The sequence below is a fragment of the Vipera ursinii genome, assembly GCF_947247035.1.
Source record: "Vipera ursinii genome assembly, chromosome: 3".
NCBI classification, from domain to species: domain Eukaryota; kingdom Metazoa; phylum Chordata; class Lepidosauria; order Squamata; family Viperidae; genus Vipera; species Vipera ursinii.
In genome coordinates, this window is record NC_139516.1 from 109,451,623 (window position 1) to 109,472,644 (window position 21,022).

General features: G+C 39.4%; 1 protein-coding gene across 1 annotated transcript; it reads left to right on the top strand.

Annotated features, from left to right (window-relative positions):
- Window positions 1-910: 910 nt before the first annotated feature.
- LOC310638900 (centrosome-associated protein 350-like) lies at window positions 911-15,370 on the top strand (the record flags this gene model as incomplete). The annotated part of the gene is made up of 8 exons (XM_083360262.1): window positions 911-915; window positions 1,764-1,963; window positions 6,828-7,039; window positions 8,514-8,915; window positions 9,297-9,443; window positions 11,028-11,150; window positions 12,483-12,813; window positions 12,909-15,370. The coding sequence occupies 7 exons, from the start codon at window positions 911-913 to the stop codon at window positions 12,642-12,644; spliced, it is 1,251 nt and encodes a 416-aa protein (XP_083216388.1). The 3' UTR covers window positions 12,645-12,813; window positions 12,909-15,370.
- Window positions 15,371-21,022: the final 5,652 nt, after the last annotated feature.

The window sequence follows — 21,022 nt, forward strand, 5'->3', positions numbered from 1 at the left end:
TGGCTTCCAGTTATCTGACCACACTGAAGCATCCAAATCTAGCCAGCAAAATAGCAGAAGTGTACACTTACATTTTGTAGTATAATTTGACACTAAATTGTATCCTCAATTGTCTGTTGTCTTTCACTGGTTGTAAGTTATGTGAGTTTTTAAAAAGCATTGGAGATGAGGTTGATTTCAGATTGTGCTATGGTTCATTAGAATATTTTAGTATTTATTAGTCTCAAACCAGTCCCTTCAATTATGAGAGCTCCTGATGGAGAGCTTTCTGTTTTAGGCAGAAACCCTGGTGTTTAGAATCAGCGTGTGAATAGTGTTTTACACATAGCCCTCAAATTACAACCAGTCACCTAGCAACTGACTGAAGTTAAAATGGACCACGCAGAAGGTACTTAAGATCTGGTTCCAAAGTCCCAACAGCCCCCATACCACAGCCATATGAATACATTTCAGGCAGCCAGCAACCAGCCTGTAATTTTGACTGTTTGTAGCATCCTATGTGATGGTGATGTGTGATATTTTTGCTAAATTTGGCATTTATTTCCAGTTTTCATCAAAAACACTTCATAGCAAACAATGGGCTTGCTCAATGAGCACAGCATTCACTTTACAACTGAAAAAGGATATAAAATGAATCCAGTCATATGATGATCTGTTTTACAACCATCACAGCTTATGACCATAATGGGCAGCTTGTTAGATATACTAAATAAGGTAGCAGATAGTGACTTTAACAGGGAGAACAAGGCCTAGTACACTCAACTATATCTTAATCTCATATAACCTGATTATACTGGTAGTTTCATTTAAAGTTGGATATAGATGGATAGTGACCATTCATCGCTTTTACTTCATAAGGGTCTTAGCCCCCAACTGACTTCTTTGGACAGTCCTTTGAAGGTTAAGGATAATGATGTAGGGTTAGTCAATCCTAGGATCAGGTGATCCAGAAAGTTTGGTAGAAAATCTCAGTATTCATTAGTTTACACGTATGTATTTAAATTCATTTAATTCTCATTTTGCAATCTCTGTTGGTTACAGTTATCAGAGACCATAGCATTCCATAATGTGCCTTTCTCTGATGGCAAGTTATAGGATACTGTTTCAAATTAATTAAAATTCCAAAGGGAGATACTTTTGGATTTTTTTTCACTTCACTCTTAAAAGACTATTTATTTATTATAAAAGTGTTGTATTCATTTGTAATATATTAACTTACTATGTTTTGCCAGTAGGTTTTGATTATATTGTCATTAACTTGCATTTTTAATAACTTGCTCATAATTTACTATTTTAGAATAAATATTTTATTGCTTAAGTCACATGGAACAGTGGAAGGCATTGTATTGCAGTAGGTGGATGAAAATCAGTTCAGTGGTTTAAAAAGCATTCAGTCTTGAGGATGAATAACTCTCCATTGCTAAATGATAACCCCTCGAAGCTTTCTTTCTAAATTGACCTAGAACTATTTTTCAGAATTTTGCTCTTCTCAATTCTGCTATCTGTTGATGCTGCTTAAATGTTAGTCTAAATAGAACAAAAATCTTTTTTTTTCTTGAAGAGGAGAGGCAGTTTAAGAACTTTGTTTATGGTTATAGCGTGTGTGTGTTACTTCAGAGTTGAGGTTTTTAACAAAAAAATTCAGGTTCACATTCACAGCACGAGTAAACTACGAGTAAATACTTTTACCGAATAGGATAATGGAAGTTCAAATATTCATATCTCAGGACAATAGTGAACAGTTTCTCCTGTTTCTTCATCAGGTTCTTGACCAAGCGAGAGCAAAAACTGATGCAGCGGCGTCAGCACGCAGAGGAGCTGCTGCAGTGGAAGCAACGTTTAGATGCAGAAGAAGCAGAGATACGTCAGATAGAAAAACAAGCGCTAGCTGCTTGGGAAAAAGAGCTGCATAAAACCAAAGCAAATAAAAAAGGAGCAGGAGATCAGAAATCTGATCAAAAAGGTAGAAACTATGACACTTACCTTGTTTGGGCTTTAATTAAAACTTGGCAAACTTTTTCTTTAAAGGGCCAGATTCCCTTCCCCTACCTCTGCCTTCATGGGCAGAGCAGCCATTGGATAGCATGGTCCAATGATAGGCTGCTGCCACTGCCTGGGACACTCCATCTCCGTTCCCACCCCTCATCATGGGAGTTCAGCTGAGACTTAGTTCCAGCAATCTGCTGCCCATCTGTCCATCTATTCTTAGTCTGTGGGCTGTACAAAAAGAAATTGCAGACCAGATTTGGCCCTCAGACCATGGTTTGTTGACCCTTGCTCTAAATCTTGCTATTATAAATGTGCTGATTATGTGGAAAGGCTTTGGCTTATCCAAGTTATTTTGTTCAACAAAAAAGTATACCCGTTGTAAAGTCTTTTTCTTCTTTTTTAACATCTCAGGTGATAGATGATCTTTTGGAATGATTAATGTCCAGTTGTTTGGAGATATTTTTAAATCCTTATCTAATAACAGCAAATCAAACTAAATATCTAAGGTTTAAATGAGACAGATTCTTCCCAATTCTTCTGTAACAATGTTCTAATTATTTGCACATCTCTAATTTAGGTATTTGAAATAGTGATAAATGTAGGGGTATATCAATTTTTTCCAGATGTGAAATTTCCTTTAGTGTTTGTTTATAGTATGGACTACAGCTGTAAACAGTGGATTATATTTGTTATATCTCCTTTATCAGTATTGTGGAAATTAAGATTAAATACTGTGTATTTTGGACCTCCGGTTTGCCATTGCAGCAGCACGGATGCTGGAAGACGAGCTCCGTCTTTCGTGTCTGATTTCGTCCTGCTGGGGGACCTGGAAAGGGTCGAAAATTGCCCTGTAGGGGGGGCAAGCAAGGAGGGGACCCCTTCTTGATCATGGGAGGGTGATGGCCCTTCCATTTGATCCAGGGAAGCCCTCCGGTGGGGGAAAGACTGGCCATAGCAATGTGGCTTGTCACTAAGCTGCTGACAGCCAAAGTCAGAATCACCACCAAGCACTTTTAAAGCAACACGGATGAAACTGGGTGAGATCTGATCTTCTCTTTAAGACTTTTAAGTATTTTTTCCTGTAAAAGCTTCACAAAGTATTTTTTCCCCTGTGAGGAGAGAGGGAAGGGAATTTCTATCCTACCCTCTAAGACAGACATGTCAAACACAAGGCCCCGGGGCCGGATCTGGCCCACAAAGTGGTTCCATGTGGCCCACGAACCCATCCTGGAAACAGTGAGGGAATGGCTCCCACTGCCATGGCCCTGGCCCAGGCCGGCCGGGGGCCAATGTACAATTTCATGGTGGCCACCTATGCTGAAATACATTCAATCTTAGCTCCACAAGTCCATCTGGAAACAGTGAGGGACCAGCCCCTGCCGCATCGGCACTGCCCCCTGGGTGCACGCTGGGGAGGTATCACCCTTTGTGAGGAATGAAGAAGTGCACCATTGCCTGGAAGTGGCCAGCACATGGCCCTGCCTACTTCGGGCAGGCTAGGGCCTGGGTAGCATTGCTCTTCTCTTCAGATTCATGCCACCCAGCTCAGCCTCTTGGCACTGTGTGGAGAGCGCCCTGCTGCCTGCCAAAATCGGGCAGGCTGGGGGCTGGGCAGCATTGCACAGGTAACATCGACTCTCATGCTGTTCATGGCATCCCCTCCCCAAGAGCCCACCAAGCCGGATATGTGAAGTAGGCGAGGGCCATGTGCTGGCTACTTCCAGGTGATGGTGCATTTCTTCATTCCTCACAAAGGATGACCCTTCCCCAGCTGCGTTTCTTGCCTGTTTTTCTCCCTCCCTCATCTCAAATATTTTCCAACCACTCAAGGAAGGAAGGAAGGAAGGAAGGAAGGAAGGAAGGAAGGGGAGGGAGGGTCTGAGAGAAGTCCTGCCTTAGACCTTCCCTGCTGCCCTTTCACCATCCCCTTGCCACCTCCTCCTGGCATATCCTGGGGGGGGGTCTCCCATCCAATTGCTAAGGAAGCTTTGGATACAAAGCCAGGTCTCCTCACAAGGAGAGGGCGTGGGCTTCCCTCTTGACTTTGCCCTCGTACCCATCATGAGCAACCTGGCTAAGGAGAGCAAGCACAGCAGCAGCTACCTTGAGGAAGCGGTAAGTGCTGCTGGGCACCCCCCCTTGGGAAAGTGGGGCTGGGCTTAGTGCTGTGGGTGCTTGAGGGCTGGGCTAGGCATTTGACCTCCGTGCCACCATTGAGCCCCCACCAGCACCACCATGGCCTGAGAGGAACAGTGAGGCTTCTCCAGTGGACCATGCCTTGGCACTTGCCCCAGTCCCATCTCCTTCTGCCAGAGACCCTCAGATCTGTCCCACTCCTCCCCAGGCCCCCACAGGCACCCTTGACACAAACGATGTAGAGCTGGCCATTCCCACCCAGTAGGCCACACCCACTCCAGCCATGCCCACCCAGTAGGCCGTGCCCACCCTGGCCACACCCAGCCGGCCTCCCAGGGGCAACCGCAATGTTGATGTGGCCCTCAATGAAATTGAGTTTGACACCCCTGCTCTAAGAAAAGCGGCGACTACTCACCCAGGGGAAACAGAGCAACTATAAGAACATTGGATGTATATGCTTTTGAAATTTGGGGACTAAAAGTGTTCCTATTCTTACTGGAGATGTTTGTTTTTATGTAAAAAAAGAAATAAGACTTGAAAAACTATCATAAAAATTTTGGACTTAAAAAGCTTTAAACAGCATCAGTGACATCTGGTGGCGAAGTATGGTATTACAACTTGTTATTGCTTAAAAGAGACTTGGCTTGAAACCCAGACTCCAGAAAATACTTCTTTAACCTTGACAACTACCACCTGTGAAAAACTCATCTACAAAGAAGTAACTTCTGGGCAGCATATCCGGCCTGTTTGAACTATGAATGTAAACTTTTACTGACTTTCAGAGGTATATGTGGAGACTTGCTTTCCTATTTCTTTACATGAGAAGCATAAGTTATTATACGAGATGATGGAATACTTTGGATTATATACTCTTACTTGACAAACAATTTCTACTATAAAGACCACCTATAACATGTGGAATAGATGTCCCATACCTAGCTATAAAAAACAAAAAAACTATTTTTAACGTTTGATTCTAAAGTCTTCATACTATCAAGAGAATATGGGTCCTTTCCATGTTGAAATCAATATACAAAACCATTCTTTCAGCTTGTGCCAAAATAAGCTGCAACATAAAAGAACAAGATGCCAGCTTAAATATGCAAACCCAGATTTTGACTATAACCATAGAACTAACAATGCAGAAAATAACAGGAGAAGTGGAACAACTAAACACTAAGACAGAGGACTCAATTGACCAACAGATCCAGCCAACAGAAAAATCAGAAAAGGGAATGACAATTCTGAAAATGGAAAAGACTTTTTATAAAAATCAGAAGAAATTTGAGAGAAACGAAGAACAGATTGAAGGGAAGATAAACCTATCAGGACAATTGTGGGAAATTGGAGTAATCAGGAGGCAATCTAATAAATTCAAATGGGCTTGTTCAGGGGTAGACAACCTTGGCTCTTTTATGACTTGTGGACTTCAACTCCCAGAATTCCTGAGCCAGCTATACTGGCTCAGGAATTCTGGCAGTTGAAGTACACGAGTCATAAAAGAGCCAGGTTTGTCTACCCCTGGGCTAGTTATTCCAAAAAACCTGCAACCAAATGGTCTTTCTTATTCCAATAATAATAGATAGATAGATAGATAGATAGATAGATAGATAGATAGATAGATAGATAGATAGATAGAGGATTATTTGATGACTCAAAAGAACTGACATGGAAGTTTAGTTGGCAAAGGAAGAAAGCCAGAATAAGGCAGAAGAAAATAAAGGTTTTGATTTATTAGAGGGGATTTCATATTACTAATTAGAGGATTAAATATGGTGGAAAATAAATATTTTTTAGAAAATAAAGTTACATTATAATTGAATAATAAGGGAAATTTTGGTCACCTAATATAAAATATTTGGAAATCAGTTGAAAATAAGAATTCTGCTTGCCCATCATGCAATAATAAATATTACCAGAAAAAGAGAGGGAGTATTTGAGCTTTTAAAAATTAGACATAAATGAAAAAATTATGTATATTACTGATTTATTGGTTAACCCAGACAGTATATATAATGGTTTTGATTTATTAGGTGAGATACTGTATTATTAATTAGATTGTTTAATATGATGGAAAATAGATAACTTTTAGAAAACAGAACAAGACTATATTCAAATAGATAAGATGTGTACTTGGAATATTAGATTTTGTTATGAAAAGGGAAAAAGGAAGAAGTTGAGATAAGAGAAACTTTGGTTACCTAAAGCTTGGAAATTATAAATACCAAATGTTAATTTGAATATTGATTAAAAATTAAAGCTTGGGAAAAAAAGCAATAACAGGACATTGATTGTATTTAAGGATTGAATGGAAACACAATATATGTAATAAGCTAAAAATTGTAAATATAACAAAGATGTTTTTACTTAGTTAATAATAAGAACTGTATTTACCTAATATGAGATAGTAGATATTAAGAGAAAAAGAGAGGAAATAATTGATGTTGTAACTTAAGATTTATACTAAAGATTTATGTATGTTATTGAACTATTGATTAACCTAGTCACCATATTGCTTTAGAAAACTAATAAAATATTATAAAAAATACTGTATGTTGAAATATGTTTAAAAAGCCAAAAACATCAGTGGGGAGTATTTAATTTTTAATGTGACTGTAAGCATGTATTAAAATATTTTTAAAAGCCTGTCAGTGAAGTGCTGGGAATTGAGGAGTTGATCCTTTTCCATTTTTCTCTCTCAGAGACAGCCAGTGAGGAAGACTCTTCAATGCCACCTTGTTCTCGTCTAAATAGCAAAAGCTCTGTCCCAGAAGAATTGAGCAATCTAGTTGTTGAGTCTGCTCCATCAAAGGTTTCTGAGATTCAAGGTGAGCCTGGAAGCCTAGATCACACAATAACTGAAGAAATAGTTTATACACAAGAACTGGAATCTGCTGTTTCTCCTGGAAAACCGGTAAGTGAATTTGAGGATCCATTTGCCATTCTTTGAAATTAAATTAAAGGCTTAATTTAAATATTATATTAACATTACTAATAAGTCAGATAAAATGTCCAGTGTGTATTTATTGTAATATAACATGTTAATTTTGTTAAAAATGTAAAAAAAATATTATTAATAGGTGGAAGAGATGCACTCACAGTTCACACTTTTTATAGTTTACTTCTCAGCTTCACTGAATGGGGGCTAAACTGTAGTTTTCTCTGTTGAATTGTTCATTAGGAAAGGTCCTAATCTCCAAATACCATGGTGACATAATCTGTGTTATTGAAAGACTGGATGGATAAAGGAGATGAAGTGATTTTTTTTTAATGCAATACTAAACCTGACTATGGAACTAACACAAAAAAAAGATGTCCTTATCATCATGGGGGATTGGAATGCTAAAGTAGGAAGCCAAAAGATAACCGGAATAACAGCCACTTTTGGCCTTGGAGTACAAAATGAAGCAGGGCACAGGCTGATAGACTTTTGTCAAGAACATACGATGGTCATAGCAAACACTCTTTTCCAACAACCCAAGAGACGGCTCTACACATGGACATCACCAGACGGTCAACACAGAAATCAGATTGACTATGTGTTTTGCAGCCAAAGATGGAGAAGCTCTATACAGTCAGTAAAAACAAGACCAGGAGCTGACTGTGGGTCAGACCATGAGCTTCTCATTGCAAAGTTTAGGCTTAAACTGAAGAAAGTAGGGAAAAGCACTAGGCCACTCAGGTATGAATTAAATCATATCCCTGTTGAATATACAGTAGAGGTGACAAATAGATTTAAGGAATTAGATCTGATAGACAGAGTGCCTGACGAACTATGGACGGACGTTCGCAACGTTGTACAAGAGGTAGCAACCAAAACCATCCCAAAGAAAAAGAAATGCAAGAAAGCAAAATGGTTGTCTGAGGAAGCTTTGCAAATAGTTGAGGAAAGGAGGGAACCAAAAGGCAATGGAGAAAAAGAAAGATACGCCCAATTGAATGCAGAATTCCAGATAATAGCTAGAAGAGATAAGAATGCCTTCTTAAATGAACAGTGCAAAGAAATAGAAGAAAACAATAGAATAGGGAGGACCAGAGATCTCCTCAAGAAAATTGGAGAGATGAAGGGAACGTTTAATGCAAAAATGGGCATGATAAAGGACCAAAATGGCAGGGACCTATCAGAGGCAGAAGAGATTAAGAAGAGGTGGCAAAATTACTTGGTCTATATGGTCGCGTACCTCAGGAGCTCTCCTAGAAAAAGCCATTAGACTTTCTCTATATCTCACTTTCTTGCACTCTAAGAACAAAAAAGAGTTTTAACAACCGAAAATATGATTATATGTTATTAAATATTAAAGCATTCATGGATAACACATATCAAAATCAGGAACATAGTGCAGGGAATATTTAAGGTTCTAAGTAATAATTGCTTTCTTATTGTTTAGGAAAGTCCTGTATTTGGTGCGAGTGGACAGGAAGAACTTGCCAAGAGGCTGGCAGAACTGGAACTTAGCCGGGAGTTTCTGAATGTGTTAGGAGATGACCAGGATTGGTTTGATGAGGATTTTGGCTTGAGTTCACACAAGCTCCCTCAAAACCAAGCTGAAGAATCAGCAGTGTTACCTAAGATAAAACTGCCAGAAGTGTCCCCAAAGCCATGTGAAGAACCTTTGGCTATACCATACGTTGCAGAAGAGGTGGAGGAGTTGGTGCACGCAGCAGCTGAGAAGCTATGGAAATGCCAAAAGTTGGGGCATGATCTTCAGGCCCTCAGCAACCCCAGAGACATGAATGAATCCCCCCAAAATGATGACATTGAAACCATTAGTAAAGAAATCTACAAACAGGTAGGGAAGTTATCTCAGATTATTGTGAAATGTATGAAAATAAAGGAAATTTACCCAACCTTTTTTAAAAAAAGGAATGCTATTTTGGACTCTGGCATGATTAGTGATAGAATGCAGTATAAAACAAGGTATGGTGTGCTTGTGGAAGACAGATACAATGAAGTGTGAAAGAGAAAGGAGGGTATGGAAGCATTTTTCGAAAGGGTTAAAAATTATTGGTCCAAAGAATGCAATAGTGAAACAAAATTACATTCCACTTGCTGCAAAGCTAGTACTCAGTATAAATACTTTCATAAATATTTTTGTTTAGTTCTTTGAAAAATGATATAGTATTATAATAATATATAATGGTAATACAATGTTTCTTTTATTTTTATGAAGGTTGTGTTTGATTTAACAAGAGAGATTTTTGAAGAAATCTTTGCAGAAGATCCAAATTTGAATCAGCCATTATGGATGAAACCCAGCAGAATAATTTCTGGATACTTTCGACGAGTAAAAGATCCAAGTGATCTTGAAGAAATAAAAGTAGGAATAAGATAAATAGCTTAAACTTTAAATATATTTATAGAAATAAAGTGCAGTTCACCTAGATAGCAATTCTCAGATGTTTTGGTCTCAGGACGTCTTTATATTCTTAAAAATTATGGAGGACCCCAAAGAGCTTTGGTTTACATGGGTTATATTTATTGACATTTACTGTATTAAGGTTTAAAACTGAGAAATTTTAAAAGCTTTATTTGTCTTCATGGACCCTCTGAAAGGGTCTTGGGCACTCCCAGGAGTCCCTAGACCACGCTGACAACTACTGGTCTAGACTCTAGAACTTAAGGTAGAATGTGAAGTCTGGTGGAGTTTTATTATGCATTTTTATCTGAAAACTAATTTTCTTACGCCATCAGTCATATTCCAAGATGAGTGTGCATGTGATACCATCTCTCATTTTTCCACTATAGTTTCTTCTTACTGCTGATTTCGCTTAAATATTAGTTTGAAATAGGATATGAATGAATGCTTCTATTTCTTAAAACTAAGAAAGGCTTTAACTGTCACTAATACTTAACACTGTTCCAGTTAGAAATCCATCCAAGAAGGCCTACATCTAACATGTAATATTTTTTTAAAAAAATACAATGAATTAAAATTGTATATAATGAATTAAAATTCTCCCTATACAACAACTAATGATAGCTATCCCTGAATTTTGGTCTCAGGACGTCTTTATATTCTTAAAAATTATGGAGGACCCCAAAGAGCTTTGGTTTACATGGGTTATATTTATTGACATTTACTGTATTAAGGTTTAAAACTGAGAAATTTTAAAAGCTTTATTTGTCTTCATGGACCCTCTGAAAGGGTCTTGGGCACTCCCAGGAGTCCCTAGACCACGCTGACAACTACTGGTCTAGACTCTAGAACTTAAGGTAGAATGTGAAGTCTGGTGGAGTTTTATTATGCATTTTTATCTGAAAACTAATTTTCTTACGCCATCAGTCATATTCCAAGATGAGTGTGCATGTGATACCATCTCTCATTTTTCCACTATAGTTTCTTCTTACTGCTGATTTCGCTTAAATATTAGTTTGAAATAGGATATGAATGAATGCTTCTATTTCTTAAAACTAAGAAAGGCTTTAACTGTCACTAATACTTAACACTGTTCCAGTTAGAAATCCATCCAAGAAGGCCTACATCTAACATGTAATATTTTTTTAAAAAAATACAATGAATTAAAATTGTATATAATGAATTAAAATTCTCCCTATACAACAACTAATGATAGCTATCCCTGAATTAATAGGTCTGGGGGGGGAGAGAATAGTTCCAAAAAGTGCCTGATGCTGCATTTATCCATATTCTGGAATGTACAAGAGTTGAATCAGTGTCATAATTCATAATGAATTTCATGGATATTTCTAGAGTTAGCTACCAGGTTGCTTTACTGTAGTTGTAATTGCCTAGCAATACAATGTGTTTTCTGTTGCATATATGCCATGTCTGTGTCCTCACTAGAAAACGTCTCCCTGAAAGCTGCTTGTAAAGATGGTGTTGCAACTAGAGAAAATGTATTTAGTTAGCATTCATTATTCTTTTATTTCTCCTTTATCCAAGGGGTTTATAACAACTGAAGTTCTAAAGCTCTTAAATTTGAGAAAGAAATCAAATAATAAAACAGACTGGCAGAAAATGATGAAATTTGGACGGAAAAAAAAGGATAGAGTGGATCACATATTGGTTAGTAATTATTTTTTCTATTATGCGTTGTAGTCAGGCATAAATACCTAGCAGCCTGCATGGTTTGAAAAAAATGGGTTAGATCTAATGTTGCTTACATATTAGCTTGTTCTTCTCTCCCAAATTTGCTTTCAGCCCTCCTAAGCAGAAGGATTGTAGATATGGGAAGAACTCCATTCCCCTATTGGGCAAACCATATTTTTCCTTATGTGTACTCATCCATATAAACTATGGATAAATGTCAACTAAAATTAGGCATTTCCAAATTTAGGTCTTTAAGCAGAATATATTATAGATAGATAGATATAGATATAGATATGTAAGCAGACTTGTATTATTATTATTTACAAGGGTATATAGACCACTTCAATCAGAACCAAACTAAGTAGAATATTATATATATATATATATAACCTCTAGGCCACAGGCTCTTTCTCGCTTTGTTAGCTGAGAGGCAAGGGAGATATGTGTTAAGTATTTGTTAAGTATTTTAGAATACCTTGCCAGGCCCAAATACAGGCCAAACCTTATTGCCTCTATCAGCCTAACCTAAGGCCATCCACAAGCTGCAGTCGCAACTGTGACAACTCATTATTTGTGTAAATTTTTTGGATTGCTAACAAAGAATTAAAGGGAGAATGATATGACCATTTCAAACTCATTTGTTCTCGTCAGTCAGCCATACCCTTCTGAGATTCGAACCTGGGCCGATTGCACCTGCCTGATGTGCAATCTCTTCTCATTGGCATCTGTCAGTCTCAAGAGACTATGGTATTGTGCTCTGGAAAGTGGTCCTAAAGCAGCATCTGGTGTGGCTAAAAGGGCCAATTCGAGAGTGGCAGTCCCTTCCGCACTGAGGGCAGGTACAATCTGTCCCCTGTCCAGAGGGATCTAAAGGCCTTGGGAATGGACATTAACAGCTGGGAAACCTTGACCTCTGATCACTCAGCTTGGAGGCTAAAGACACAGCATGGCCTTCTCTAATTCGAAGAGACACTTGTGCGGCAGGCTGAGGCCAAGAGGCAGTCCCGGAACCAGCGAAATCTGGGGGCTGGACAGGGGACAGATTGTATAATGTTGACTCTTAGTCACCTCATAAATAGTGATAAAGTCCTATTTTTACATTTTTGTTTAACTGTATTACCGTATATCTAGGAATTATTATTCATTTTCTTTTCTTTTCTTTTCTTTCCTGTGTTATTGAAAAACTAAATGACCCCTGTAGCTTTTATATAATGATGGTTATATGGATTTACAATAATAATTTTTATTATATATGTTTACAGAGTAGTATATTAATAGTGGTGACTTTTCTTTCTCCCCAATTCTAAGGTTCAAGAATTGCATGAAGAACAGGCTCAATGGGTGAACTATGATGAAGATGAGTTGTATGTGAAGATGCAACTAGCAGATGGCATTTTTGAGGCCTTAATTAGAGAGACTATTGATCTCCTCAATCAGATCACTGAAAAAAAGAAATTGTTGCTTGTCTAACATCAAATCATATATTTTTTTTCAAAATGATTTTCCCGGAGTACAGTATGATCCTGAGATTGGCTGAGAAGTGACACAACATCTCTTCTTCCTGTGCTGCCTTTGGATCTCCTACGCTGGATTTGTTCCAAAAAGGCTCCCCCTTCCCCAACATGCTTTTGCCAATTCAGTATGTACAATAATACTTGGCACTTGTTCTTTCGATATCGGCAGTTTTTAAATGGTTGGGATGGAGCACCAAGTACCCGACGATGGAAACTCAAGTTACTAGTAAACATTCATTTTAATAACTGCTCTACTTTGTTTTATATGTAATTTATAACTCTGTTTTCTGACTTAACAGTGTATATGTCAGTCCAACCAAGTATCTATTCCTCGCTCTGATGTAATTTAAATCTTTTTGTCTCATTATGGATCTACTGTCATTGGATTAATGCATGCAGATCTGAGGAGTCATGCTCCCGTTTTTCAGCTACGTTTTTATTTCCATTTCTTAAATGATTAATCTAGGATACTTTTTCTACTTTTCCACTATATTTGTTTTTCCTCAGTAAACCACCAGCTGCTCCTAAGTAAATGGTACTCAGGATTCTCTCAGGATTTTAATATGTGAGAGATAGGAAAAAATGCTTACATAATGTGGGCCATTTGATTCCTCCCTTGCTTACCACCTTACTGTAATGTACTGGTGAAACCATTACTTGAACTAGCTAGGGTTAGGAGTGTATGTACCAAAGAGAGTGATACTCAGTGCTTGACTCTGGACCTGATTTTTTTATGCTTGTGACATTTCTTATAACTTATTTTATAACTCATAAAAAATAATTGTTGAGTGCTCTTTGAATGCACTGTTACAGGATTTAAAATGTCGGAACATCTGTACATTAAGAATGCATCTCATAAAAATGAGGTATCATACTATGTGCAAGAAATGCATCAGAGACGAGAATCTACAAAGATCCAAATGTATGGGATTTTTTTTCTATTATGGGGTAGAAACGGATTGTGAAGAGGCACATGTTACGTCAAACTAATGTACTTGGAAAGGGAAATAGGATGTCAAAAGCCCTTTTGCCAAGATTTACATGACTGTTAGAATAGGCCACTGTCAAACACAGTGTGGCTCATACTGCCTCCATTTTTCCTCCCCCACCCCCTCAGTTTTCTCCAGGGAACACAAAATAATCTAGGCTTGACTACTGATGCCTTAATTTGAAATCTGGATTACTTGAGGAACCATTGAATCAGAGTGGATTCAAAATCTGTTAATCTATCCCAGCAGAAACAGCGTTCCAAAGCATAGAAGGAGGCATTCCAAAGACTTTATGCACCTATTTATGCCCCTTTTCCTTTCATCTTTAGTTTCTTGGTCTTCCAGTTAGTATGTGTCTGCCAGTACTCTCTTTTGAAACTTTTTTTGATTTATTTGCTGTTTGCACAGTGTAACACAACCAAGATAGCTCCTTTTAACCAGAAAATATACAAAAAATAGTTATTGGCATACAATCAGAAATGCTCATAGGTAGATTGACAGAACCATATTTGTAAACTTGGCTGATTAATTATACCTAAATGGGCTAAAGGAACAAAAGACAGAATAACTAGCACATAGACTTTACTAGTATGTAAATGCCAACTTTAAACAAATCTGGTGGAGCAAGCTGCTATGAGTTAAGTACTTTTCATACTGAACCTCAGAATGTTTTTAATACATATATAATACATACAACTTTAATACACTTTAATACAAAGTTGCTGTTTTTCTCTCTCTTTGTTTTGGAACAAATGAGGCCATTTTCTAACACTTTTAGGTTTTGCCATTTTGGGATCATCCATGTCTTTTTCCCTACACATACAGCTAAATTATGAGAATCTAGGGAATATCCAGGCAGAGGATTGGGGAAGTCACCAGCCAAATTGGTAGCTATATTGATCAAACAGAATATTGACATGCCCAAGGTCAGGGGTAGGCAACCTAAAACACTCAAAGAGCCACTTGGACCCATTTCCCACTGAAAAGAAAACAAAGGGAGCTGCAAAACCCTTTTGACATCTAAAATGAAGATAACACTGCATATATTGGTTTTTTACCTTTATGCTATGTATAAAAAAACCAATACTGTGCTGCATTTATGAAATCAATGAACTGCTACAAAGAAAACAAATTTTTATTTCTGCATGCAACAAAAGCATTTTGAACTCCAAAAAACAAAAAGACGCTGGGTCGAAGGTTAATTTCAAATAAAATACTCAAATGTCTGAGTCCTGCTCTTATTCATGAAATAAAAAGCCGGTGCAAACTATAAAAACCAGAAACAGAAATACAGAAAAGAAAAAAACATTGCTGAGGGAAAAAAGAAAAGGACAGGAGAAAGAGGGGAAAAAACCCCCAACAGGTAAAAACAATTTTAGTAGCTTATCTACCATCTTTAAATAAAGCATAATTATCCCCATACCTCACCTCTTAATTAAAAAAACCCATCAAAATATTTCATTAAACATTCTTTACTAAAAGTACAGTAAAGACAACCACATACATTCATATTTTCTCTCTTGCTCACTCCCTTTCTCTCTCTCTCCCTTCCTCTCTCTTTCTGCCCTTGGTCTGCCAGTCCTCTTCCCCCACCCAGTTTGTGTGTGTGTGTGTGTGTGTGTGTGTGTATGTGTGTGAGAGAGAGAGAGAGTGGGGGGCACTTGTGCTTCCCTTCTCTCTCCCTCTCCCTCTCCCTCTCCCTCTCTCTCTCTCTCCCTCTGTCTCTCCTTCTCTCTGATCTTCTGCTCACCTGGCAAGCTGGCTTCACACTGTTCCCGGACAAGCTGACACACATTCTTATTGGGCTGGCTGTCCTGCCTGCTTTCTGCTGCTTCCTGTGGAGACACAGCAAAGGCAGGAGCCCTGCCCAATAAGCTTGTCAAGCTTCTCGGAGAACAGCGTGAGTTACACACACACACACACAGGCATGCACACACACACAGACACAAAACGACACAGAGAGAGAGAGGCGCAAGTGCCTCTATCTGTGTCTCTGCAAACTGGGAGCCGCAGGAGAAGGCTGAAAGACTCGCATGCGGCTCCAGAACCACGGGTTGCCGTGGTCTACGTTATTAAAGAGACTGTAAAACAAATAAACTCTTTACCTTTAATTATAGTTTTTTGAGCGGTCCATATACTCTCTGTTCCCCCCTCTATTAAGCTTTATAAGGGACACTTTAGTAGTGGGAACTGAGAGGAAAGATGGGAATTGCCTGCAGTGATTATGCACAGCTTACAGAGGTTCTTAGGTTTAGACTGATTCTACGTTTGCCCAAACTCATAATGCTTAGGTATGAATACAAAAGTGGTCCCTTGAGTAATCATGCTGCAATGTGCCACTTCTGACATTTGAAGACGGGAGATAGGCTATGGTTGTACATGTTAAGAACTATTGCTAAGGTAAGTAAACATTTGTATAAACAGAATAGATTAATAAAGGAGAATATTTATAGCTCAGAGCTGAAATGTGGGGTACTTGGTGCTCTCTGAGCTTGGTTGTTTTCTTGCAGATGTTTCATTCCTTAGTGATGATGTTAACTAGTTTGGGTAATGAAACATCTGCAAGAAAACAAGCAAGCTCAGAGAGCACCAACGTCCTGTCATAGAATGGAATGGTGGAATTGGAATAGGTCATGCTGACATCACTGCTATTGTTTGTTCCATTTCAACTGTTCAGCGAAAAACAGAAAATGAGCAGCATTAGTTGTTTTCTGTTCTTACTTTCTATCCAAAATGTGTCATAAATTGAAGCCGCTTTTGCCCCTGAACTATGTTGACATTAGGAAGAAGCTGCACGGTATTGTAGTTATCTTGCCATTTGAGTTCATCATTAGCTTCATACTGTGTTAACCATAGTTCCTAATATTTATCCTAAATTAGAACTTTAATCTTTGGTTTCTTAAAACAATGTATTATATTTCATGATTTATAATTAATTACGTACTGGATTGTCTGCCTGCAGCTGCTGCAGCTGCTGCTACTGCTGTTGTTGGTCCATCTTAGGTAAAAGATGGTCTGTCTGTTGGGGTGACGAACAAGTTGTTCTGTTCCCCCCTCCCGGAGCACAGACAGACAAGCAGGCACGACTCGCAAGAGTTAATACAGGCTTTAATTAATTGCCTACTGATAAGGTCTTGGCAGCAACATAAGCTCGTTACCTCAAACTTCAGCTGAAATGAGATAACGTCCAAGCAAAGAGTTCATTAGCAGATGTACAGAAGCGTTGCCAAGAATGCAGACCAAGGTTTCAAACAAGAAGCAGAGTTCCCAAAGATGTGACCCGAAGTTGTTGAAACTATTTTTTGTCATAAAGTTCGGAGCGCAGCCACACCCCCTATATACCTTATGGAGTGTGGCTCAATGGGTGTGGCTCAATGACTCAGCTACTCCCTGACCCTCCTTCCCAACCTACGTTGCTGCAGACGCTTGGCCCTGCGTCTTTCTCGAGGGTCTAGCCATGACTCATCTTTGCTAGACTGCTGCAGCTGTTCAAGCACCGGCTGCTCCTCTCGGCCTCCCGATGGAGACAGAGGCCTTGCCAGAGAGGAGGGCCCTGGAGAGGGAGGCCTTGCCAGTTCCTCCCCATCATCCTCAGAGTCTTCATCCTCAGTTAAGACAGGCGCAGGGGTCGGGGCCACAACAAACACACAACACTATGTGTGGAGAAAAAAAGGCACAGCACACCAACATCAAAACCTCATCCCCACTGTAAAACATGGCGGAGGGTGCATCATGGTTTGGGGCTGCTTTGCTGCCTCAGGGCCTGGACGGATTGTTGTCATTGATGGGAAAATGAATTCCAGAGTTTATCAGGACATTTTGCAGGAAAACGTACGACCATCTGTCCGCCAACTGAAGCTCCGCAGAGGATGGGTGATGCAACAGGACAATGACCCAAAGCATACAAGTAATTCAACAAAACAATGGCTTCAACAGAACAGAATACGCCTTCTGGAGTGGCCCAGTCAGAGTCCTGACCTCAACCCGATTGAAATGCTGTGGCATGACCTTAAGAGAGCGATTCACACCAGACATCCCAAGAATATTGCTACACTGAAACAGTTTTGTGCAGAGGAGTGGTCCAAAATTACTCCAGATCTGTTCTGTACCAGCCTACTACCGGCCCTGCAGAAAAGGCAGGGACAACCCCTTTACAAGAAGGCAAGAGGCTAGAACTAAGCCTGCCAAATTTATGGACACAAAAGCAAACAGAGCAAAAACAAGACACGAACCATGAAACAGGAGCTATTCAAACAGTTGCCTTCAGCAAACCAGCCCTCCCACGCATTCCCCTTTTAAACAGTTCAGGGCGTGGCTTCTCTCTGCCTCCTTCCGAGGTGCCCCATTGCCTTCCTCTGTTTACTCCTGATTGACTGCCTCCTGCATCGGGCGTCCTTGAACAGGGCCAGCTGTGGGTCATCTTCATCCACGCTGTCAGGCTCACACAGCTGGGTCTGCGTCGTAACCAGGTGGGAGGGGCCTGGCTGAGGGCTCTCATCAGCAAGCTCTCCAACACCCTCCACAACATCTCCAACACCCCCCTCCTCCTCCTCTGAATCGTCCGACCCAACTGCCGAACCCACAGGCTGACCCTGAATCACAACAAGATCGTTGTGCAGGTCTGATCTGCAACTACAGGAAACGTTTGGTTGAGGTTATTGCTGCCAAAGGAGGGTCAACCAGTTATTAAGTCCAAAGGTTCACATACTTTTTCCACCCTGCACTGTGAATGTTTCCATCTTATGTTCAATTAAAACATGACAACAGCTAATGTTTGTGTAGTATTATTTTAAGCAGACTGTGTTTTTCTATTGTTGTGACTTACATGACGTTTAGAGCGCATTTTATGGCCAATTCATGCAAAACTCCACGTAAACCCAAAGGGTTCACATACTTTTTCTTGCAACTGTAAAAGGCTGAGCACCAAAGAATTGAGGCCTTTGAACTATGGTGCTGGAGAAGACTCCTGTGAGTCCCTTGGACTGCAAGGCAATCAAACCGGTCAACCTAGAGGAGATCAATCGTGACTGCTCTTTAGAAGGCCACATCCTGAAGCTAAAACTCAAATATTTTGGCCACCTAATGAGAAGGAAGGACTCGCTGGAGAAGAGCCTAATGCTGGGAAAGATTGAGGGCAATAGAAGAAGGGGACGACAGAGAATGAGGTGGCTGGATGGAATCACTGAAGCAGTAGGCATGAGCTTAAATGGACTCCAGAAGATGGTAGAGGACAGGAAGGCCTGGAGGAACGTTGTCCATAGGGTCGCGATGGGTCGGACACGACTTCGCAGCTAACAACAAAGCTTCCGTTAGTGGTTCACAAATATATTACTATTTTTTACTATAGTTTCATTTTTAACTCTAAGGTTTTAAAAACCAAAACAATTAAAACAAATTTAATTTTTTAATATAAAGATTATAAATAACGTTCAGTCCTGAGGCTCTTTCAGTTACCACGCTAATTAAACTGGACCAGCGTAAAAATCTTTCACCAAGACATTAATGTGGCTAGGAAATTTCTCTATTGCTCCCAATTCTGTATAAGTGAACTTATCCCAAACTTGTCATGTTGTTTTTTAAACCCAGAAATGTTATAAATTTGAGAGAAAATCATAAGACTAGAAGTTTTCTACTGGAGCCCTCTTCAGAAGAATTTATAATTATCTACCATGGTTAACAAAGCTACTCTATCACAGCAAAATTCATTGCAAATAAAAATTAAAAATAGAAAACCACATTCAAGCCTCAGTTGAAAGTGACTAGGTCTCTTAAGTATTTGGTTCAGATGTTTCCTACCATTGTTTCAAAAACTTTAATTGTAGCTGGAAATAAATGAAATTCCACTAGACCCCCTCCCCCCAAGTTCTTTCATCTTTGAAATTTTACTTTTAGCTATTATAATATTGCTAGCACTGATTTGTGTTTGTATGTGTTTCATTGATGCATTATTAAAAATAAACAGGAAGAAGGAATAGCGTCATACTTTGTCATTACAGGTAGTTCTCATTTAATGAACATAATTGAGATTGACAGCTACAGTGCTAAGCAAAGTGATCACTAAGTGTCCTTTCCAGCTAGAAAGAGACAAAAATTTTGATGTTTAGAAAAACGAACAACTTACTCTGTTGTCTGACAAAGAAGACATTGCCTATAGCAGTGATGGCGAACCTTTTAGAGACCAAGTGCCCAAACTGCAACCCAAAACCCACTTATATGTCGTCGGGTGCCGGGTGGGCGTGGCTGGGCGTGGCCCATTGGCTGGGCGTGGCTGCGGTGGTAACGGCAGACTGGGTGGGACTAAAAAGTTTAATCAATCAATTCCAACTTTGCGCGATCTTTTTTTTCCGGTGAGAAGTTGAAATTGATTGATTGAACCTCTTTTTTTTTTGCACACGGCAGTGGAGGCCGAAATCAAAAAGGTTTTATAAAACTTAGCTGAAGGCCTAGTACTGGGGTGATGGCATGTGTGCCCACAGAGAGGGCTCTGTGTGCCACCTGTGGCATGTGTGGCATAAGTTCGCCACGGGCCTATAGAAATAACTTGTTTCTCCCTACACTCGCACACACAGCAGACAGAGTACTTGCGCAAATGGAGCTATGCGCACCAGCTGTTTGCGTGAAACCATCCCCTCTCCCCCTCGCCCACCGTTGCCGATGGTCTGCAAAGCCAGAAAGGTTGAAGACCATTGCTCCAGTCCTGAGCTCCTGCATGATTGCATTGGTTTTGATATGTAGAAGAGCAAACATATCTCTTGCAATCTCTTCCTCTCCAATCACTGTAGAAGGGGGGAAATAAACATAAGTCAACCATAGGCACAGGACAATATGTACTGACTATAATAGAGATCATCATGTGACTGACGTTGTAAATGGTTGTAAATTAGTTGTAAAGTTATTTTTTCAGAAACATCAGAACTTTGAATAGTTGCTAACTAAGTGGTAAGTAAGAAAGCGCTACCTGTCCTTTGATTATCGTGTTTCATTGCAATGAGGTAAGAGTATGGAAGTGCAAAACAATTGAAACTGAGTAGAGTCCAAACTTCTGGACAAATGTAGAGTAAAGCATAGAGCAGCATTTTAAATTTAAATATGTCTTTTAAGTTCCAGACATTGCTAAATTTGAAAGCAGTGTTTTGCACACTGGAAACAGTGTTCCCGCTACCACAAACTTCTAGTAGTCACAATATATATAGCATAATAACTTATCCTTTATTGTGTAACTGTCTTGTTTGTAATTTCATGAAGTCTCAAATTTGTGCGTGTAGTTGTGTATAATTAATGCAGCTCTTTTATCACTTTTCAGTGGGTATTCGCAAGCTTGAAATTATATTGAAAGTCTATCTAA